At 34.5% G+C, this 24,716-nt stretch overlaps 1 protein-coding gene across 1 annotated transcript; it reads left to right on the top strand.

Annotated features, from left to right (window-relative positions):
• Nucleotides 1-323: 323 nt before the first annotated feature.
• kiaa0895l lies at nucleotides 324-23,460 on the top strand. Its single transcript, XM_056462144.1, has 7 exons — nucleotides 324-496; nucleotides 7,139-7,892; nucleotides 8,760-8,903; nucleotides 9,928-10,060; nucleotides 15,220-15,525; nucleotides 17,202-17,299; nucleotides 19,786-23,460. Exons 2-7 carry the CDS (start codon nucleotides 7,176-7,178, stop codon nucleotides 19,945-19,947), a joined length of 1,560 nt encoding a protein of 519 aa, XP_056318119.1. The 5' UTR covers nucleotides 324-496; nucleotides 7,139-7,175; the 3' UTR covers nucleotides 19,948-23,460.
• The last annotated feature ends 1,256 nt before the right edge of the window (nucleotides 23,461-24,716 follow it).

Below are 24,716 nucleotides of genomic sequence, written 5' to 3'. Positions count from 1 at the left end.
TTTTTTATCATGAATGTCAATGCCGTTCAGCAATAATGCTGATTCCTTCATATTTTTGGATTGTATTGTAAATGACTTTTGACCAGATGCATTAAACCAGGATCGCTCAGAACTGTATTATATTCTTTAAAAGGAATAGGAACAGTCATAACGCGTTCTTAAAACAGAAAATAAATAAACTAAGCCTCTATCAAACCGATTACTATAAACTGTGATCATTTATTATCCCAGCCTCATCTGCGTGCTTACGTACACTGAGAGCGGAGCGTCGCGACGTGAACAGGTCATTCAGATGCGCCAGCGCGTCATTTGCTGCAACGCAATCCAATCCCTGCCATCCAAAACTCCCAGTATTCCCGGTTTCCTGTCCCGTTATTCCTCCATATCAGCCGTCTGACCCACTGAACTGAAACTGAAGAGCGGATGTTGTTATTATGGACGGAATTCCAACATGAACTGAAGTATCTTCATCTGCCCTGCAAATAAACGCTGCGTGGTATGTGTCTGTTTGGATTTACTAAACCTAAAGTACTTTGATTTGCGGTGAATAACCAGTGCTTTGTTAGTCCTGTTGATGTCATCTATTATGCACTGACATATTTTAAACAATAGATCTCACTTTATTTATTTCAGCATGTTAGTCTGAAATACGACAGTGTAATCCTGTTGCAATTTCTATTGTAATGTGTATTTTAATTGTTGTTTTTAAATTCCAACGTGAAAAAAGAGACACTTACAGTATTTCCTGTTGATCTGTTATTATTACTAATGGAATAAATGCCGTTGTATGACATTAAAATACATATAAAGATGGTCGTTTTATAGATAGGGTCTTTTTAAATGCGTGTCTCTGCATAATTACTTAATCTGTTCAATGGCAGGATGGTATCCCACTAGTTCTAGTAAATGTTATTATGCAGTATGTTTATATATTATTGGTAACATTTTACAATGAAGTTGTATTAGTTAACCTTAGTTAATGCATTTACTAGCACGAACAAACAATGATCAATACATGTATTGCACTGTTTATTCATATTTGCTAAAGTTAGTTATTGGAAATAAAATTGCTCATTGTTAGTTTATGGGATATTCTACAAGAAACGTACATTATCTGACTCTGAAATAAAAACATAAATACAGTGAATAAAAAGTGTTTGATCCCAAAAATGTCTAAAGTAGACTGATGGTTAATTTCTGTGAGTTGTTCTGTAAAGGAATATGTCATTCATTTAGTTCTCTGATTTGTTTGTTTTTTCTTTATTAAAAACACTTTACAAATGTACAAACTCTATTATTGTCCTTGTCCAATTGAACCTACAGCTTTAATAGTTTTATTTTGCTAAAAATTATTATTTAGGGTGAAAAAATAACGTCAGAAATAGCAAGTTTAAGTTGTTATGATTCACATCAATTGATTAAAAGCATGAAATTATAAATAAATTCTACAAATAATTTTACAATTGTCCCCATGTTTCTGTCCGTCCTGTTACATTTGCATTAAATTTAGCATAAAATGCGTGCAATACACCTTTAAGGCTATGACTCAGAGGAAGTGACATCATTTGATAGATGAGAAGCTGACAGTGATCAAGGATGCGTTCTGTCATTGAATTGTATGATTTTATGGTTGTTTTTGTATGATTTATTTTTTTTAAAGGTATTTTTTTTAAAGGTTATGCCCTGTCGCATTTTTTATAAGTGAAAATGTACGTTTCTGGTAGAAAGTCCCTTATGTTAACTCACAGTGCATTAGATAATATTAAAAAGCATGTATATGGATTGTAATAATGTATTAGTAAATGTTGAACTATGGTTAATAAATGCTGTACAAGTATGTTTCGTTATTATTTCATGTTATAAATACATGAACTAATGAAACCTTACTGTAATGTGTGACCGTATTGTTGTATTTTACAATTTTAAAGAAGAATAACAGCTTTCTTTTTTTATTACTTCAGCATTATCTGGATTGCAGTTTTATGAAGATTTTTACAATGTTCTCAATTAAATTTTTATTTATTTATTGTACAATTTTCGATACATTTTGGCCATGCTGTAAGACAGATTAATTTTTTAATTGATATGAAATGAATTGCTGCATGCACACTGCTTTAAGAGACAGCCAAATGCATGTATATTAAAGTGGAGAATAACTCTAGTGTCAGTTTTACAGGTAAACAGAATCTTTGGGTTTATGGCTTCATATTTCACATTGCTTACAATTTACCCATGACAAACAGTAAATCCAGCCATAAATAAATCATAAATAGCTTTTTTTTACACTGTACATTCTTAAACCCTGTGTTATTATCCACATTTGCATTGGCAGTGTCATTGAAAGGAGGAATACTGCATGCAATTGCTTTATAAATGTTCTAGTACTGTTTCATATCTCCACATATTACTGAATGTACTATTAAGCTTATCCTGAATTGACCCTCTTAACTACAACAATCGATTCTTCACACTAATTATTGCATTTTCTATCTCGATTTCTGTCCAAACATACTACTTAAGCAAATTGTTGTATTTTCATTACTGCTAAAAACATGTGGATACGCACATGAAGTTGATCTGTTGCTGTTCATTTAGCCATAAAACCATATAGTTTCAATCTCAAAGGTATAGTTAACGCCATCACTTGTTTCAAACCTGTTTAAGTTTTTTCTGTTGAACACAAAAGCAGATAATATGGAAGTCGATGGGTCCCAGCAACCAGCATTCTTTAAAATATCTTATTTTGTGTTCAACAGAAGAAAGAAACTCATCAAAGGGTTAAAACCACATGATGAGAATAGATGAAAAGGTCATTTTATTTTTTTCAGTAAACTATCTCTATAATACTTTGGCACAGCAGTACAGGGTTAACTTTGCAAAAGCAGTGGTGACTCTGATCTGAAGCAGGGTTTAATAGCTCCCAGTTCAACGAAGATAGTTGAACAAACCCAAAGTTTCAGAATAGAATTAGAGTTGACAAAACCAAACAAGTCCAACCTGGTTTAAGTGAAGTTTTATAAACTGGTGCTGCGTCCCAATTCACATACTTGTACTATGCCCTAAAGTGTGTACTTTTTTTTGCAAAGGAAAGGTATATACTTTTGAGTGTGTAACAGAAGAGTATGCAAGCTTTGGGACATACTACTTCCTTGTTAACAGATCATGTTGCTTAGTTACGTCCCCTGTCAATCATCCACACATCATCCACATTTCTTTCATATTTAATTACCTAAATTTTTGGAGAAGCAGCAGCAGTTTAATCTGCTATTTGTGAGTCTTTCATGCAGAGAAATCTCCTCAGGTCTTCGGATAATTATGCATTCAGAAGTTATATATTTATATAAGTTCATATTGTTGTTGCAGATTCCAGTGGGCTAGATATTAGTTAACAGTCATTCAAACAACTTTACAGAAGCCTCTCTACTTGACAGTTGGTCTCACTCATCCACCGAGTTTATAGTTTGTTTATACCTTTCACCTGAGCTTGTAGTTCTAAACAAATGAATGTCCAAAGTGCAATGTATTGTGGGTAATATTAGCGGTTAGAGTATCTACGCTTCTACACTTCGAGTTTGTACTGGAAATAGTGAACCATCCGGGAACCTTTGGCATACTGTTTTCAACATACCATGGTTTGGGACCTATATTTGAATACTATGGATGGTATGTGAATTAAGATGCAGCATAATTTTGAGAGGAGCATGTGATATGATTGATCATGGCTGGTCTCTCATCCAGTGATAAACCATTCAGATTGATCTAAGCCTACAATAAATAGACAGATTTCACCCTACTTGCCTTATCTTCATTTCGGAAGAGTCCTCTCTTCCACCCAATGTCTATGTAGTCAATCTAGGGCCATATATACTTGGAAAATAAAAGAAAGCTTTTCAAACAAAAAAATAAAGTATTGAGCAAAAAGAAATGCAAATTTCCAAAAATCGCAAAGCAAAAGTAAATTTTTGAGAAATAAAAATTTATTTTGCAAATAAAAATAAAGAACTGCAAATAAAAATCAGGCAGTGCAGAACAAACTAAAATATTTGCAATAATAATAATAAAAAAACTTTATATATTTGCAAAACATTTTTTATAGCATTGCCTCTACAAAATCAAATGTTACAAGGGAACTTGGGCGTTTACAGCAAGCCCGGACCTACTGGGCTGTAAGACCACCTTGGTGATACTCTCCAGGTGATGATGTTGATTAAATGGAGGCAGGTTCTGCTGTAAATGCCCAAGTTCCCTTGGCTCTGCCCCCTTGTCAAATCAGAGCCACAAAGTGAAACACGCAGAAACGTAAAGTGTAAAGAGAAAACAGCATCGCAAACTCATAGTTGACTAAAAAGCTAATCAAAATGAGCATTGCAATTGACTGGATGGGTTTTGTAAAGGCAATGCTATAAAAATTATATATATATATATATATATATATATATATATATATATATATATATATATATATATATATATATATATATATATGTAGTTTTTTTTTATTTCAAATATTTTAATTTGTTTGCACTGCTTGATTTTTAATTGCAGTTCTTTTTTTGTTTGCAAATTTCATTTTTATTTCTCAAAACTTAATTTTTCATTGGCAGTTGATTATTTTTCTTAGTAAAATGTATTTTTATTTCTCAAAAAAAAAACTAGTAATTTTTGCTTTGCGAATTTTGGAGATTTGCATTTATTTTTTTTTGCTTAATGCTTTATTTTTTGTTTGCAAAGTTTTCTTTTTTAATTTTGCAAGTATTTATGGCCCTAGATTGACTCCCTTTTCCTCCTTTGATCTCGGAGCCTGCTGTATGCTAAATGACCAGGTGGGAGCCCTGAGCTCAATTATCTCAGAGCTCAGGGTTCTCTCCCAGGACAGCATGCAAAACCTGCAAATAGCGTCAAGCAGTATGTAAATGGAAACTCTTGAAATCAAGATCAATAGTTTCACAACCATTCAATCAAAGCTGTGATCTCAGCTTTGATTAAACTTTGGAGAGTGTGCTAATCAGACGGAATATGGAGAGCATGAATTTCTCATGCGATTGACGGTGCAATTCACTAAAATTAAGAGATATTGTTAGCAAAAATAAATGAATTTAAAAAATTTACAAGGCAGGAATAAATATTGCTGATGCAGCGACAGTTTTAGAGATTAATTGAAAAAATAAATCTATTTCCATGCAATTATTACGCTTGTTAATATTGGATCGAAACGAAAGCTTAATTATATTAAAAGCTTTATGGTGATATAAACAATCATATCTTGTGAAAATCTATACCTTTAATCACATTATGCACATTAAGCCTGCTTTTAAAAGACATTCAGGATAAAGTAGTAGAAAGGCACAGGTTAGGAGAAGGCTACAAAAAAAAACTACTGGCAATGTGATGTGATTTCAGGCTGTATGACAAATAAAGTAATTATTTTTAAAGGGATTTGAGGATTTTATACAGGCACTGTATATTAAAGGCCATTTAAATGTATACATTTCTATTAATTTAAATACAATGTTTAATGCTGATTAGCATCTCGTATAATAATAAGTCAAAATTAATAGACTTTCTGTTAAATTTTGTTTCTGTGTCAAGTATTCACCAAGTGCTGTTTAACGGAGAGAATATTTTTGAACACATTGTTTTTAAACATAATACTTTTAATAACTAATTTCTTTGCTATGATTCACGAGTCTATCATGCAGAGAAATCTCCTCAGGTCTTTGGATAATTATGCATTCAGAAGTTGTCCAGACATATAATGATATAAGTTCACATTGTTGTTGCAGATGAAATATAACAGAAAATGCTGTTTAAATATGTTCCAGTTGGCTAGATATTGTCCAAACATATCTTGAACAAATTGTTTTGAAACATGATACTTTTCATAACTAATTTCTTTGCTTTGATGACAGTACATACTATTTTAATTATTCTGCAATTTAACTAAAATAATTGCATTTTAATTTCAGCTTTTCTGATATTAATATTCAGCTTAACATGCAATTTAAATACTTAACTAGTGTAATTAGGTTAACTAGGCAAGTAAGGTTAATTAGGCAAGTCATTGTAAAACAGTTGTTTATTCTTTAGCTAATTAAAAAAAGAATATTTTTAAGGGAGCTGATACTATTTACCTTAAAATTTGTTTTGTAAAATAAAAAAAAGCATATTTAGAGACAAGCTAAAGGAAATTTTATCCTGAAGGAACAAAGACAAATATAATTCTGTGAAATCACTTGTCGACAGGAACGCTAATCATTTTGTGCAGGGATAAGGGAATAGTTCACCCAAACATGAAAATATACTCACTTTTTACTCGCTCTCAAATGGTTTAAAAACATTATGAGTTGCTTTTTTCTGTTTTTTAAATATAGTTTAGTTAGGTTAGGTGAGGTTGAGAAATGTTAGAACCCTGTAACCCATAGTAGGAAGTAGGAACAATAAATAGTAGGTTATCAGCTTTTTTTTATATCTTTTTTGTGTTAAACAGAAGACAGAAACTCAAACAGTTTTGTGAAAAGTGAAGGGTGAGTAAATGATGACAGACTTTTCAGTTACAATGGCAATGAAACCCAATAAAAACCATACGCAAATTCTTGAGCCCCGAAACTTAAAATTAAACACCTAAACTTACATGGATAAAAATGCTGAAAGTGACCTGAAAAGTGTTTTAACCCTGCTTCTAAATTACAAGTGTGAAATGTTCTTTTCCAGTTTTGCCTTATGTCCAAGACTGTGATAAAAGGTAAAAAAAATCCAGTCCACAATTATTTTTTATATTAAAAATACATAATTTAGTTTTTTTTTCACCAAATCAGTTACATCATTTATGAATTTGGCAATTAAAATCCTGTAATTTTCTAAGTAATTAAGTAGTTTTGATCAGGACTGAGGTTGATTAACAAATTTCTTTTTAAAAAAGTATCTGATGCATCTTTACAGCAGTTTAATTTAGTGGATGTTTTCATCCCAGACATAACAAAAGGGTAGTCAATTTGAACAGTGCACAAGGGTTAAAAGTATTTTTAGAATAAGGATAAACCAGGCTTAAGTACAGTGTGAAAGGTTTTGCATGCTTACTGTATCGGTTTTTTAATAAACATATTGTGCAGTGGAACTGGAGTTGTGTTTTTCTCTTCAGGTGTGCAGCATCAGTGGACAGAGGTGTGGATGTAGCGATGGTGCTGGATCTGGGTGAAAACTGCATGGAGCAGGCTAATGGAGGAGGGCTCGCAAACAATGTGTCAGAGATGTTAGAACCAGAGCCCAGTCCAGAAAAACCCAAACCGGTCAGAGCCAGGGCAAGCAGTGTCACCCAAAGAGAAAAAGCAGCTCATAATGGGCCACATGTGCCAACTTGTACCTCCGGGGAAAGCAGTTCCCAAGTTCAGAGAAGGCTCCAGAAGACAGAAAGCAGAAATAAAGGAGAACAGCCGCCGTGTCGAAGGCCACTTAGTCTGGAAATCAAACCACAGCGAGTTCGGGCTACACAACCTGCAGTGCAGAAGACCATGAAGCCGCCATGGCGTACCGGTGGCCCTTCTCCACCAATGAGAAGCCTCACAAGCCTTAGTTTGGGGCCAGGAAACTGGCTTCGGCGGAGCGAGAGCACGTGCACCATGATCTCCTCTACACCTCCACGTGCGGGAAGAGCTCAGATGAGACCTGCAACCTCCCTGCCTCATATTGCCAGGGGTATCGCTTCACTCCCTTCACCTTCCACACCTCGCGGGCCTTGTCTGCTTGTGGCTCTGCGTCCTGTAAACCTGGAGCAGGAGCGTCAGACCTTTTTTCAGTCCGACTATCAATATGAGCCCCAGTTTGAATACTCCTCCCCGGAGCCCGTCAGTGTTTTGGAGAAGTACAAAGAGGGTTCTAGCCTCTTTCTGTCCCAGGTATAATTTATGTTGAAAGGATTTGGCTTTGTTCTAGTGAACTTTAGAGTAGGGATGTTCCGATTTTTATTTATTTATTTTAAATTTTTTCCCTTCCTGATATCGATTCTGATACCTGAGCTCAGGGTATCGGCTGATACTGAGTACTGAACCGATACCTGAGTGCGTATCATGTTAAGGATCTCAGAGCTTTTTTAATGATCTCCGAGCTTGATGACATGGCTGCTTGTCAGGTCCGGATGAACGACCCAAATTAGTCATACATGCAAATGCGGAGGGCGTGGCCCGTGAGTTTCATCACAGTCTTCTGATTCGCCCGTTGTCCACTGGGGTTTTACACTCGTGGAATTTACATGAGAATGAGGAATCATGGTGTCTCACAGTATGCCCTTTTCCATATACAGATTTTTTATTATTTGACTATGCCTTGGTATACCCATATTTTCAATAATGAGCACCTTTAAAAATTAGAAAACTTTTTTATTTTTAAGTAAAAAGGCACTTCAGCTTTTACATTTTTAAAGTGCAACAGAACCTTATACTCAAACTAAACCTTTATGGAAGAAAAATAAGAACAATAAAGTTTTCATATTAAAAGTCATTACATGGCATTTCATTGCACTGTGGTGACCCCTGATAAACAATTGACTAAGCTAAAGGAAAATTAATGAATGAATGAATAGTCCTTAGACTTTCAGGGAAAAAAACATTATTAATAACCTAATATAATTGTTATTATATCCTTCTTTGTACAAATTATACAAAAATGTTTTCCTTTTATTTACCTTATCACCCATTTGGAACAGCCACAATGCTTGTTAAGTCTTACAACTATTTCTGTTTGTCTTTCCACATGCCCTTTTCTAGGCGGTTGGGATTATGGAGTGTGTGTTGAGGAAATTTGAGACATACGAAAACTTTGAGGAGGTCACAGGGGGCAACTTGCTACCGAAGAGTCAAGTGTGGGCAGCAACACGCAAGTACCTACAGAAGGAGGGCTGTGTTGGTGAGGTGTGTGGATATCTTGGTTTAAAGGAACACTCCGCTAATTTGACTCTTTACAACTTCCCTAGAGTTGCACTTCTAGCTTAGTTTAGCATAAATCATTGTATTGGATTAGACAATTAAAATAAAATAAAAAAATGTTATAATATGTTACAACAAAAAAATGTTTTGATAATTTACAATGTAAAGCTTCACTATTCACTATTGTCCTTCAATGACTTACAGAAAAAAAAAAAGTTGCTAATTTCTAGGTCAGCATGGTTAGGAACTCTACTCTTATTCTGGTGAAATAATCAAGGATCTTGCTGCTTGCACAATGATATTACGCAGAACCTGGAAACAGTCCCCAGCTAGGAAACTACACTCTCAGAAATAAAGGTAAAAGAGCTGTCACTGGGGTGGTACCTTTTCGAAAGGTACATGTTTATACTTAAAGGGTCCTTAGTAATACCTTGAGGGTACATATCAGTACCTAAAAAGCACAAAAATGTACCTCTTGAAATGTTTAGGTACTAATATATATTTTGAGGTACCAATATATGCCCTTTAAGTACAAATATGTACCTTTTGAAAAGGTACCACCCCAGTGACACCTCTTGTACCTTTATTTCTGAGAGTGTAGGCAACAGCTCTGTGTAATGTCATTATTATTAAGAGTATAGTTCCTAGCAATACTGACTTAGAAAATTGTAACATTGTGTCAGTCTTAGTACATGATGTAACTACAAAATCTTTACATAGAAAAAATATTGAGATTTATGTTTTTTAATCTTTGAGCAAGATGCTAATGGTTTAATTCAATTCAATGATTTATGCTAAGCTAAGCTAAAAGTGCTGCCGCCAGACCTGGATATCTTCTGATTGGTTTCAAAAATGGTAAAACTCGACTGTTTTGCTCTAGGGAAGTTGTAAAATGAGCTTATGAGAGTAAAATAAGCCTATTTCGAATAAACGAGGAGTACTCCTTTAAGAGTTTGTGTATTAATATTTTGACTAATGACCGAATAGTCATTTCAGATTCTGTCACCAGGTGGTTGTAAGTCTCTCTGATGAGCTTCTGTCCCAGGCGGTAATGATGGTGGAGCGTTGTCGACCAACACTAACCATTAACCTGTCAGGAGCACGTCAGCACTGGCTTGAGGGCATGCTAAGACACGAGATCGGTATGAACTTTAACAAACTTCAAACTACTATGTCAAACACTACTACTTGATCAGACTTGTAAAGGTTTTGTCCTTACCAGTCTGACTGTGACGACTGGACATTTAGTCAGTTTTTCATTTGTAATCTATTTGGTTTTGCTTGATTTAATAGAGCACTAGAGTGATGATGTATTTTTGCAGTGCATCCCGAAAGTTTGCATTATACTGGTTCCTAGAGCAAAACCCAAATAAGATTTCTTCAGGGGCTTTTTGATTATGGGGAAAAAAAAGCTTATATTTCCTGCAAGTCTAGTATTATTATGGTTTTAACAATTGAGGCGACTTTTATGAATTTGGAAGCTTTGATAAGTTTGCCAGAAGTTAAAAGTGAAAAATTTACAATATTTGGACCAACATTGTAATTGTCTTAAATTACAATGTAGGGTCCCACTTTGTTTTAAATGGCTTTAATGACTGTGTAGATGCTTGCATTAAAAATAAGTACAATGTACTTATTATGTTCATTGCACAACACTTGTGGTGCTATTGAGGTGCAATATGGGTAAGGTTAGGGACAGGATTGGTGGTATGGGTTGGTTTAAGTGTGGGTTAAGGTGTTAGGGTAATTAGTGAAATTATAAATGTAATTACAGACATTAGTTAAAGATACAACATTATAACAAAACACAATTTTGACTCCGTACAGAACACACACACTTCATTCAATATAAATCTGCTTGCTTCATTTACACAGCGGTAATCAATTTTAAATCAATCTTAATTATATGCAGATAATATTTAAAACAGAAGTACAATGTACAGTATGTACATAACAAGTGATTTGTACCAAATGGTTCATTTACAGTTTTTTTCTGATTGGTTAAGCACAATTTTGAAATAAAGGCTCATTTTGTCAAAACACTGCACACAATTTCCACATCCACACACACCAACAGCAGAACACATCAGATCTTTTGCAAAATGGAACACTTCATTCAAAACTTTACAACATTATAACAAAACACAATTTTGACACCGTACAGAACACACACGTTTCATTCAATATAAATCTGCTTGCTTCATTTACACACTGCGGTGATCAATCTTAAGCACTCGTATAATTTCTAACTGACTAATACTGATACAATCAGGGTTCAGAATTGTTTAACGAAGAGTAATATTCATAGCTGTACTACTGTAATCATGTTTATCGAAGAGTAATATTAATAGCTATACTACTGTAAACATGTTTATCGAAGAGTAATATTCATAGCTGTACTACTGTAAACATGTTTATTTAAGAGTAATATTCATAGCTGTACTACTGTAAACATGTTTATTGAAGAGTAATATTCATAGCTATACCACTGTAAACATGTTTATCGAAGAGTAATATTCATAGCTGTACTACTGTAAACATGTTTATTTAAGAGTAATATTCATAGCTGTTCTACTGTAAACATGTTTATCGAAGAATAATATTCATAGCTGTACTACTGTAATCATGTTTATCGAAGAGTAATATTCATAGCTGTACTACAGTAAACATGTTTAACGAAGAGTAATATTCATAGCTGTACTACTGTAAACATGTTTATTTAAGAGTAATATTCATAGCTGTACTACTGTAAACATGTTTATTGAAGAGTAATATTCATAGCTATACCACTGTAAACACATTTATTGAAGAGTAATATTCATAGCTGTACTACTGTAAACATGTTTATTGAAGAGTAATATTCATAGCTATACCACTGTAAACACATTTATTGAAGAGTAATATTCATAGCTGTACTACTCTAAACATGTCTAACGAAGAGTAATATTCATAGCTGTACTACATCAAACATGTTTATTGAAGAGTAATATTCATAACTGTACTACTGTAAACATGTTTATCGAAGAGTAATATTCATAACTGTACTACTGTAAACATGTTTATCGAAGAGTAATATTAATAGCTATACTACTGTAAACATGTTTATTTAAGAGTAATATTCATAGCTGTACTACTGTAAACATGTTTATCGAAGAGAAATATTCATAGCTGTACTACTGTAAACATGTTTATCGAAGAGAAATATTCATAGCTGTACTACTGTAAACATGTTTATTGAAGAGTAATATTCATAGCTGTACTACTGTAAACATGTTTATCGAAGAGTAATATTAATAGCTATACTACTGTAAACATGTTTATCGAAGAGTAATATTTATAGCTGTACTACTGTAAACATGTTTATCGAAGAGTAATATTCATAGCTATACTACCGTAAACACGTTTATTGAAGAGTAATATTAATAGCTATACTACTGTAAACATGTTTATCGAAGAGTAATATTAATAGCTATACTACTGTAAACATGTTTATCGAAGAGTAATATTAATAGCTATACTACTGTAAACATGTTTATCGAATAGTAATATTTATAGCTGTACTACTGTAAACACGTTTATTGAAGAGTAATATTCATAGCTATACCACTGTAAACACATTTATTGAAGAGTAATATTCATAGCTGTACTACTGTAAACATGTTTATTGAAGAGTAATATTCATAACTGTACTACTGTAAACATGTTTATTGAAGAGTAATATTCATAGCTGTACCACTGTAAACATGTTTATCGAAGAGAAATATTCATAGCTATACTACTGTAAACATGTTTATCGTAGAGTAATATTTATAGCTGTACTACTGTAAACATGTTTATTGAAGAGTAATATTCTTAGCTATACCACTGTAAACACATTTATTAAAGAGTAATATTTATATCTATTGCTTTTTTATTGTGGTTCCAGTTGATTGGTGTGTCTACAGTTTCGCAGCAGTGTGTGTGCACACCTGATGGCTGTGTTTAACCTATAGTTCATGTGTGTGTTCATTTGAAGGCCTGTTGGGATTGGGTCGAGAATGCAAGTTGTTGTGTTCATTGGATTCACTATTTTCAAGATAATGTCAGTAGTGACTATGTTAAAACTGGAGAAAGTAGTTTCAGGCAAGCTAAGTGGGTGGATTTCTGGGATTTCAGGGGAACAGTTGGAATTGATAGACTTGTAAATGTTGTCAATTTTTTCTGTAAAATAGTTGAGGAACTTACATTACATTCTTTGCACAGAGGAATCAACTGGTGGTTTAACTGGTGCAAGAATGCAGCTGGTAGTCTTAAAAATCCTATTGGGGTTTGCGGCACCATCCCTGATGATAGATGAGTAGTGGTTTGTTCTTGCTGCTTTGAGTGCAGGAGAGTATTGATTTAAATGATCATCAAACATACAGTAAGCTTGTGAACAGTTCGACCTGATTTCAAATACTGACGTTCAAGCTGTCTGCCTTTCACCTTGAGAGCTCTGAGCTCAGTAGTGTACCAGGGACACGCATTATGAAAAGAAACCACACGCTCTTTCTTAGGGGCTAAAATGTCCAGAGCAGATGGCAAGACAAAATTATAGTGATCAACAGTTTCAACTGTAGTGTGCTCTGAGATCTGAGAAGATAGAGTGTTAAAATTAATATTCTTGACATTTCTAAAACTCGTGACCCTTTTTTGAGCTCGTCTAAAAGGTGATACATTTAAGTTAAAAGTGAGGAGCTTATGGTCAGTGTCAGCCCCGGTAGAACATACTAAGTCAAGTGTATGTCCTTTATTATGGGTGGGAAATGTCATGTGCTGGATCATGTTAAAACAGTCAATTGTATCCATAAATTCGATTGTTGAGGTTTTGCTGTTTTTATCCACATGAATATTAATGTCTCCTGTAAGAATCATTGCTGAGGAGACAGAGCTGAGAGATGTAAGTACCTCTGAAAGTTTAGAGAAAAACTGAGGATTTGGTTTTGGAGGTCGATATATGAGGACAGTAAGAACGGGAGAAGCACCATTCATTTTAAAGGCAATACACTCAAATAAGGATGCACAGGGAACCGCAATTTGCGTGACAGGTATATCCGCTCTGTAGATGACAGCGAGATCACCACCCCTGCCATTATGACGTGGCTTCTCAATATATATGTATATCTCGGTGGAGTGCTTAAGTTTAAGTTTATGAAGTCATTTGGGCAGTGCCATGTCTCACAGATACAAAAGAAATCCAGCGAATAGGACAGTACAATGTCGTGGAGTTGCGTAGTTAGCATTTGATACAATGTACTTTTTGAACAAGTTTTACTTTGTATTTGTAATAAAATATTTATTGTATTTGTATCTCTGTCAGTACACTGTTAATCCTAGTTTTATAAACCAAACCATAACCTCAGCCAAACCAAGCCCACCTCAACAGCACCAAACGTGTTCTGGAAAATCGCAAAAAAGGACGTGAACAGTTATCATAATACAAAACCAAAATACAAAAAGAATACAAAAGCTGTCCTAAATGGAAGCAAGAAGGCTTGCAAAAATAATGTAATATTTGGTGAAGGTAGCCTAACAAGCGATTTAAAAAGAAAAAAAAAAAGTTATTTTTGACCGAGTACATCATAAGTACTATTTGGGTTTCAACAAAATTCAAGGGTTTAAAAAAATGCAACCTGGGCTCATAGGAAATGCGTTCCTAAGCCTAAATTTTTACAAAATGTACAGTAAATTATGTTGCTCTAGGTATGTTTTGTTGCACATTTCAGAAGACAAATCCACTAGAGGGCACCGAATACATTTTTTGCTAATCTGAAATACATTGCTTAGGATATGTTTTGTTGTACGTTTCAGATACACATCCTTCTTGTACACATCCACGAAAAGGTGGATCAAGACGTACATATCATGTAGTCATATTCAACTATGAATCATAGACACACTAAAATGTTTTGTGATATTTATTATTGTGCAAAAAACTGCACAAAAATAAATTTTTATTAGTCAAAAATATGACTACAAATATTATTAGTGTGAAAAGGAACAAAAGCTGTTGGCGTCATAGAGTTATAAGCTTGTTCAAGACCTTTGTGTATATGTTATTCCTGAAGCACTCCATGATATATTAATTCAGTCTTATTTATTCATCACATTTGGAGTAATCAGACGAAGTAATTCATTTGGACACACCTTGCTAAGATGCACTGCTATTGATCCTACTACCCAAGCAATATTTTATTGTCATTATGGTTGAATGCAGTTGATATTACAGTCCTTTGTCTAATAAAACCCACCCTTTCAGCAATTTTCTGACTTTCACTGGCAGGCACACATTACTTACGGGGTGTGAATAACAGCATGCAGCCGTGGGCCACTTCTGTTGGGAGAAAGCAGTTTGGACTGAAACCAGCTAATCCGACCGAAGAGGGGCTCGCTAGTCTTCACAGTGTGTTGCTTCGGAAGCAGCCCTTCCTGTGGAGAGCCGCTCTGCTTTATTACACTGTATACCATGCCACAAACATGAGCTTTAGCCAACTGTTCAGCCATATCGCTCGCTTTGTCCAGGATCCTGCTGTACGCTGGGAATACTGCCTCCGTGCCAAACGGGGACAAACTGATACCTCTAAACCAGGTGAAGTAATTGCTAAAATTACAACTGAGAAATAGGTATTTTTAATAAGTAAAATGTTATATTATTATGTTACTTTAAGAAAGTCAACATTCTGGTCTACTACACCATATGTACTAACTACTATTATTATTAGTCTCCATTTTCTAATTGTCTAATTCTATCGGTCTAGTTGTAATCCATCTTTCTAAGCAACAAACCTTGCATCTAGCATAGACCAATAACTGGAGAGCTAATTGAGACACCCTGTCTGTAATTTGTTGGCAAAATAAACAAACATGTTAGCAACATGCTATGCGTTAAACACGTTAGTAGAAAACAGGCTAGCAATGTGAAAGAAATATGTTAGCAACAAGATAATATTACTTTAGTTACATTAAATCTTAAAATAAAACACCATTTGGTAACATTAGCACCATGCTATCAGCTTATAAAAATATGCCATTTGTGTTTTAGCAAAGTAAACATGCTACTACTTTGTTAAAAATTGATTAAATGTTAGCATATTAGAACATGCTACCTGTGTGTTAGTAAAGTAGTAAAATATGCTAGTAATGTTAAAACTGTTTTCTAATACATTTTCTAATTTCTAATCTATCTATCGAAGTAACAAACCTAGCATCTAGCATAGACTAATAACTGGAGAGCTAGTTGAGACACCCTGTCTGAAATATGCTGACAAAATAAAAATAAAACATGTTAGCAACATGCTACACGTTAAATATATTAGTAATGTGTTTAAATGTTACTAACAGGCTAGCAATGTAAAAGAAATATGTTAGCAACAAGATATAATTTATTTACACTAAACTTTATAATAAAACAATATGGTAACGTTAGCAGCATGCTATTAACTATTAAAACATGCTATCTGTGTGTTAGCAAAGTAGTAAAGCATGCTAGTACTGATAAAAATGTTAATACTTTGTTAAGAATTGGTATAATGTTAGCAGATTAAAACATGCTACCTGTGTGTGAGCAGAAAAAGTAAATATGCTAGTAATGTTAAAACCTACATTTTCTAATTCAAATCTATTTGTCTAAGTAACAAACCTAGCATCTAGCGTCAACTAATAAGCTAATTGCGACCCACCCTCTATGTAATATGCTAGCAAAATAAAACAAACAAATGTGTTAGTGACATGGTATGCATTAGTAATGCATTTAAAATGCTACAAATAGGCTAGCAATATATAAAAACTATGTTAGCAACAAAGTATAGTTACTTTAATTACATTAAATCTTATAATAAAATTATAATAAAGCTTATTAAAACATGCCATCTGTGTGTCAGCAAAGAGGTAAAACATGCTAGTAATTTCAAAACATGTTAGTAGGCTACCATGCTAACAACATGACAAAATGTTAGCATTTATGTATGAAAATTAACTATAGCTTTAAAATGCCATAGTAACTAACCATTTACTGTACTAATCACATTTTAACCGTGGTATTTGTAGTAAAAGCATAGATATATACAAACGGCAATCAATATGCCAAATACACATGGTTATTGAATTACAGTTACAGTATAATAAAATCCTTGTTAGTTTTCACAAAGGGACTAACTATGTTAACTTGTTAGATAGCACTACAGAAAATGTTAAACATTATTTTTGGCTGTTCATATTGATACTCTATAGGTGTAATGTTTTATTTCTGCAAATGTGTGTGTACAGGTTGCTTCAGTAAGGATCAAGTCTACCTTGATGGGATTTTAAGGATTTTACGCCACAGGAGAAACATTGATTTTAAGATATTAACTGCTCTTGGCAAGGCAGGTTCTATTAATGCGAACTGATTTTAAAGGATTATTCACCCTAAAATTTTTAATCTGTTATCAATTACTCACACTCATGTTGTTCCTATCCTCTGAGATGTTCATTCATTGTTCAAATTAAGATATTTTAGAAGAAATCTGAGAACTCTTTCATCCTCGATAGACAGCAAAGGTAAACAGAGTCTAGAAAAGGCTTCCATGTGACTTAAGTAGTTCAACTGTATTCATACAGATCTCCATGAGCACTTTTTCTAGCGTGTTGCTCATCGTAAACGTGCACCCTGATCAGATGTGGGAGAGAAGATAAAGGCGAACAAAATCGATTATGATTCATTTTGTTTTCCACAAACAAAAGTATCAATTATCAAGCTACGAGATCCTTTGCTGCAAAAATAAAACAATAATAATGAATTTATTTAACGATTTCTTCTCCTCAGTGTCAGTATAGTTTGTGCACGTTCATGTGTCACACCTCTGAAGTATTACCTTTGTTGCATCTGTGCTTTGTTTAGGAGAATAAAGTTGTTATTTTAATTGTATGTGCACACAAGGGGATTCACATAGCTTGACAATATTCCAATTGCACAATATATCGTTTTAGCCTCGATATCGCAATGTACACATCCGCAATAGTCACATCGAAGAATGTGCAATGTCCAGTCATGATTATAGTGAACAGGTACAATAGTTTGTCATTGCAAAGTTTATCCATAATGTAGTGAAAGTTTATCATTTGCATGTTTTTAGACCTGTGATTATTAATTAAGCATTTCAAGAGAGCTTAAAAGCCCAGGAAATTCTAACATTTGCAGCTGTAGATTACACAGATTATTTATAATTAATTATTATATGCATGGGGAAGAATATATTTTGCCTTTATTTATTCAAGTTTTGTGTCTGAATACTATACAACTTCTCAGAAAACCAGAAAAGCCATTTATTTCATTTGCATCTTTGCTCTTTTGTATTTATCTATCCATTTAATTTGGTTAGTTTGTGGAATATTTATTATACAGTTTTTCTCAGTGGCTTTGGTGCTTTTCTCACAACTCTATTTACATTTGCACAACAGTTAATGCATTTCTCAAAACAATTAGTCATTTGTGCACATCATAGTAGCAGTTTCTCATTCCTTTCAACAAATTGCGAATGCTTTTGGACATGCATCAATTGCTTTTATACAACTCTCTGCTGTTTTAGAACATTATCATTTGCTTATGTCATGTCAGTCCAAATTAACTTGTGAATGCTGAATAGTCATTCCATATTAAACTAATAGCCCTTATTTCAGTATTTGAGTCATTGCATACAAAAATGTTGAACTAGTTGTCAAAATCTGTCAAGCTAATTTTATAAAACATTTTAAATCCTTTTTTTCCTAAAAATGTCTTCTAAAATGAACAATTTCATGAATGATTTACAGACCTGTGTATGTTGTCGGTTCAGTTCCAATAGGTACTGCAATATTGTTCACAGTTGTGCACAGCTCTACTCAAAGGAAGTGTATGTTTGTTGTAAATAAAGGTGTATTTATTCTTTCCCACAATGCTGTGAATAAATTAGAATAGCAAAGAGCAAATGCTGTAAAAATGTGAAACATACATATTCAGTGTCTTGTACTCAGATACCTCACTAAATGCAGTAATGTCTAACTTTACTGTAGTTTTCAAATGGCTGTGCAAATGGTATCTGGTGCTGTCTTGAGCATTTTCAGGAAATGTCACCAAAATCTGACTTTTTTGCATTGGAAAACATTGAGAGTAAACTGTCATAATGAAAACAGGACAAAGCCATTTGACTATCTTGTTCATAAACAATGGTGGCAGGACTTTTCATCTTGATGACACTGACACTTCCATTGACATCAATACTTGCTTTTGAGGATTGAGCTATTCGTTTTTAGCAGATGACACAATTTTGCAGGTTATCAACTAGGTTTTGCAGTTTGCACTAATTGTTTTGAGAAACGCCTTAACTGTTGTGCAAATGTAAATCGTGTTGTGAGAAATGCACCAAAGCCACTGAGAAAAACTGTAATAATATAATAGTATATTATGTAGAATAATCCTATTTAATCTAAAATTATTAATTCTTTCCCCCAAAAAACTAATCATTTATTTAATCATCTGGGGAAATTGTATCATCACAAAATATACTGCAGAAAAACAAAATATTGCAATATTAAAAATTTTCCAATATCGTGCAGTTTTTGCCAATGTTTTTTTTTTCTTCTGGACTTTCAACACCTCTAGACCGTTTCTGTCTATGGAAGTTCAGAAAGCTCTCAGATTTGATTTTAAATATATTAATTTGAGTTTCGAAGATGCATCTTAGTGGATTGGAGTGACTTGAGAGTGAGTAATTACTAACAGAATTTCCATTTTTGGTTGAAATAATCATTTAAAGCAATATTCAAGTTTTTTGATTAACCATTTCTTTGAGAAACCTATATATGTAACACTTTCTGCAATGGTTGTTTTCAGGTTTCTTATGAAGATGTGGAGAGACTTCGGCATTCGGCTGTTCTACATGGAACCAGGATCCCACACTTCATGCAGGACGAGGAACGGTACCTTCAACACCTCGACCACATAGTCACAGTGAATGAACTAAGTGATGCAGAGCTTCGAGAGCTCATTCCATGAAGATTTAGTGTTAGGCTTCCATTTACAAACCATCATTGTTGCAAAAAAAAAAGAAGCCTTTTTTAATATATAATTTTACCCAGGCCAAAAACACAACGGTCTCTGCAAAGCTAAGGTTTTTAAAACATCAAGTTGATTTTATCTTGGGTTTTATTAATTTTTTTTTATTTATCGAAGGCATGATCCATGATGATCAGTATTAAATACAGCATGGTTGTGTCCAATGACTGATGTAGTAATTTGCTACATCAAGTGCCATATTACTCGGCAAGTCTGTTTACAAATACAATGATTGTCTGTTTTGTAAAACCATATGACTCTCAGGCATGGCAGACATGTTTGTTTTTGGATTCTCGCATACGTAAGGTATGTTCGGAATAGCATACTACCATACTCATACCAGATTTGTAGTATACCGTGTACTGACATGCTAAATTTCATAATACATGGTGTAGTACAACAAGCCAAATTGTGCAATATACAATCACAGTACTGTGTTAAGTACTGTAATGCAATGAGCAAAACTTGATCTTCTCTTTCCAGTGCTGAACTGAAATACTGCTTTTTTCTCTTGATTGATCCAACTGAACAAAATGGGAATGCCAAGTATTTGTGCTGGCAATTGGATACACTTTTTTAAAACATGCAATGTACTTTGCATACTATTTTTAACATACTACAAGGAAGTACTCTAGTATTCCATTCCGAACGCCTCATACTCATAAGAAGCTGAAAGATGGTCACGTAGCATTTTAACTGCACCCATAATGTAATGGGCACATGCTACAGTCTTGTAGTTATTGATATCACACAGGCAGAACAATATGAGCACTGAATCGAATAATCCACCCAGCCAGTATTTATATAATCTCTTTGAGCACTTCGTTTAGCGTTTTCTGTTAGGTTCTTCTATTAGAGGATTTGGAAAGTTTTGTTTCTGCTATTATTTATTTTATTTATTCTTTGTTTTCCTCCTGTATTCACGTTAAGCACTGAATGTCTGTGGTATTAGCTTTATACACAGTAAGCAGTTTTCTTCTACTTAGTATAGCAAGCAATGCAAAAAGACACCAAGGCTGATTGAGCTCAGCAAAACGTTTACTAGAATTACACTAAGGAAAGAATTGCCTTAATTTCCCATCAGAGCTTATGAAATAGTTCTTAAAGTGCCTCTATTATGGATTATAAAATATTAATATTTTGATCTAGGGCATCCATAACAACAGGCTGAAATGCATGAAAGGTCAAAAACACTTTCATTGTGTTATAAAATACACTTATTTTTACCGTATTGTCCCAACAACTTCTATTTAATATGTTTGGTGATAAATTTTTCCAAACTTCTCCTTTGTGTGACAATAATGGACCCATTTACATCTCCAGATTTCTCAGTAGCGGAATTCGTCTTAGTTGGTAAACTTAGAGTGCAGTGAATGGAAGAGTACAACAAAGCATTTTTTTACAATCCCAGTTGCTGAAATAATAAAAGAAAATCTCCACGATGGTGTTATCAAGACTTTCAGATATAGAGAAAATAAATGTTTGAGACTGATACCAGCAGCCAGAAGATAGAACAACATCAAATTTACTGTCCTGTCCATGGACACTGCATTAGAAACACCTCGACTAGCGTACAAGGGTATAGATGATATAGACCATTTCAATGTGGTGATGTCATTGGCCCATGAACATTTCCTGCTTGTTATCAAACTATTTCATAACTGTAACAAAAGGCAATTCAGTCATAACTTAATGTTAAAATAGCTGTCATAACATTATCAACATTTGACTTTTTGGATTTTCGGAAGCTATAGAATTTAAAAATGTGAAACAGAAAGTACGTTGGGATCATTGTTTTTGTTTGCATCCCTCAAAATGGTCTATAATACATTCATGAATACATATAAATGTTCATAAGTTAAAAAAATATATATTAATATTTAAAACTTTCAAGGATTTAAGATTATAATGACCATTAAACGCGTCATAACAGTCATCTCAAAAGGGTCCATGTGCAGTGATTGGTCCGATGACTGTTTGTTGTGATTGGTGTACAGCATTCTGCTGCATGAGAGCCTTAGTTAACAAGTTCAAGCAATCGATATCAATGTGTTTCGTAGCGCAGTGCTTTCCGTGTCCGGTGTGAAACTTGCTTTCACCGGTTAACCAGAAGCCTACAAGCTGTGCAGAGCTCACAGAACTAAACACATATTTTGGATACTACAGAGAACACGGCAACCATTTTAATCACACATACAGGTTATGGTTCGTAGGAAGAAGAAGCTGATTAGAAAAAAACATACGAAAAACAGGGTACTAACAAAGTCGCAAGTACATCTAATGCTGTTCCCTCCTATAATAACAAACGGCTAATAAATCCCACATTGTAGGTTACTGTAGCAGTGATCAGTTTAATGACAGTTAACACAAGGTTGGGGCTATACTGTGGTGTTGTTGTGCAAAATGACCCAGCCTCATCTTTAGGGAGTAAAAAAAAAAAAAAAGATTTTCCCTCACAGAGCAAAGCACAACATCTTTGCACCATAATGCAATCCTATTCCCCGCAATCCGATACAGTGGTTGTGGGAGAGGGGTTCAAGATTTCCTGGGTCTGGATGTGCAAGAAGTGGGCGGGCAATGTTTCGTTCAGACGTCATGACAAAACTATGAAAACCCATTTCTGCCACTGAATAATAATAATAAAACTAAGTTATTGTGACTTTTTAAGTCTGAATTCTTTGATAAAAAGTCACAATTCTGATATATAAAGTCTGAAGAATTCAGAGACCTGACTTAAAAAGTCACAATAAACATTTTTTATTCAGTGGCGGGGACAGGCTTCCATATGAAACAACAATTCAAATGGATGACGATTTACATCAACAACTCTGTCAACTCTTGCTTTTTGAGTCAAGGACTTTATATAGGGTGCACTTTTAGATTTACAACTTAGGTGGACGTTTTCATGCACTTAGAGCTGTTACACAGCATGAAATGTAATTTTCGAAAATCCATAATAGTGGCACTTTAAATAATTGTTCAGAGGAGAGAGTTTACTCTTGTTGAACACAAATGATATTTTGAAGAATTGTTGGAAACCATTGACATCCATACTATATTTTTTCCTGCTATGGATATCAATGGCTAACAGTATTTCGGTTGATAATCATTGTTCTTCAGTTAGCACCCTTGGTGTCTTCATTACCCATGCTAATGTGATGTGGCACGTTTATAAGGGAGCTGCCACTGCATCCTCTGCCTTTCGTACCTGTTTAAAGCAGTCCAGCTTCCTCACTGTGTATATGAAGATTGTGACGGACTCAGGAAGAAAAAAACAATGGGAGGTCATGTGGATGTGCCTTATATGGGTTCAAAACTCATGTGTCATGTCATAGCTACATGTTATATGCTTGAAATTACATATCCATTTGTATTTATTACCACTGTCAGTATTGCACGAATATTGCACATTTCACGCTAGGTTGCAGTTATCCAATTAAATTGTACACTATGTCCCCGTGTTCAAGTCTATGACTGGTGAATTTCATACATACATCGATACACATCATAATGAATCCATCATAAGGAAATCCCTTCCACCACATCCCAAAGGTGCTTTATTGGATTGAATTCTGGTGACCGTGGAGGCCATTTGAGTACAGTAAATTCATTGTCATGTTCAAGAAACCAGTCTGAGATTATTTGTGCTTTATGACATGGCGCTTTATGCTGCTGTAAGTAGCCTTCAGAAGATGGGTACACTGTGGTCATGAAGGGATGGACATGGTCAGCAACAATACTCAGGTACGCTGTGGTGATGACACGATGCTCAATTGGTATCAATGGGGCCAAAGTGTTCCAAGAAAATATCCCCCACACCATTTCACCACCACCAGCAGCATGAACCTTTGATACAAGGCAGGATAGATCCATCCTTTCATGTTGTTGATACCAAATTCTGACACTACCATCTGAATGTCACAGCAGAAATCAAGACTCATCAGACCAGGCCACGTTTTTCCAATCTTCTATTGTCCAATTTTGGTGAGCCTGTGCAAATTGTAGCCTCAGTTTCCTGTTCTTAGCTGACAGGAGTGGCACCCGGTCTGGTCTTCTGCTGCTGTAGCCTATCTGCCTCAAGGTTGGATGTGTTGTGCTTTCAGAGATGCTCTTCTGCATATCTCGGGTGTAACTAGTGGTTATTTGAGTCACTGTTGCCGTTCAATCAGCTCAACCCAGTCTGGCCATTCTCTTCTGACATCAAGGCATTTTCTTTCACAGAACTGCTGGAACTTCAGACCATTCTCTGTAAACTACAGAGATGGTTGTGCGTGAAAATCCCAGTAGATCAGCAGTTCCTGAAATACTCAGAGCAGCCCGTCTGGCACCAACAACCATGCCACGTACAAAGTCACTTAAATCACCTTTCTTCCCCATTCTGATGCTTAGTTTGAACTGCAGCAGATCTTCATGACCATGTTTACATGCCTAAATGCATTGAGTTGCTGACATGTGATTGGCTGATTAGAAATTTGCGTTGAGCAGTTGAACAAATAAAGTGGCCAGTGAATATTTATTCCTGTGTTTGATGACATTGGGCTATTCTTAGACGTCTTGGCTAAAACAAGGCTAAATTTGGGCTGTCAGTGGACATCTATGTTTAGACATCTGCTTAAATAAAAGTGCCAGTACTGCCTTCCTAAACAGAAATTTCATGTAGCTTTCAAGTAGCCAAACAGAGTTGTCCGGGCATTATATTTATTTATTTT

The sequence above is a fragment of the Danio aesculapii genome, chromosome 7 (genome assembly GCF_903798145.1).
Source record: "Danio aesculapii chromosome 7, fDanAes4.1, whole genome shotgun sequence".
NCBI lineage: Eukaryota > Metazoa > Chordata > Actinopteri > Cypriniformes > Danionidae > Danio > Danio aesculapii.
This window is presented reverse-complemented; position numbering and strand designations above follow the sequence as displayed.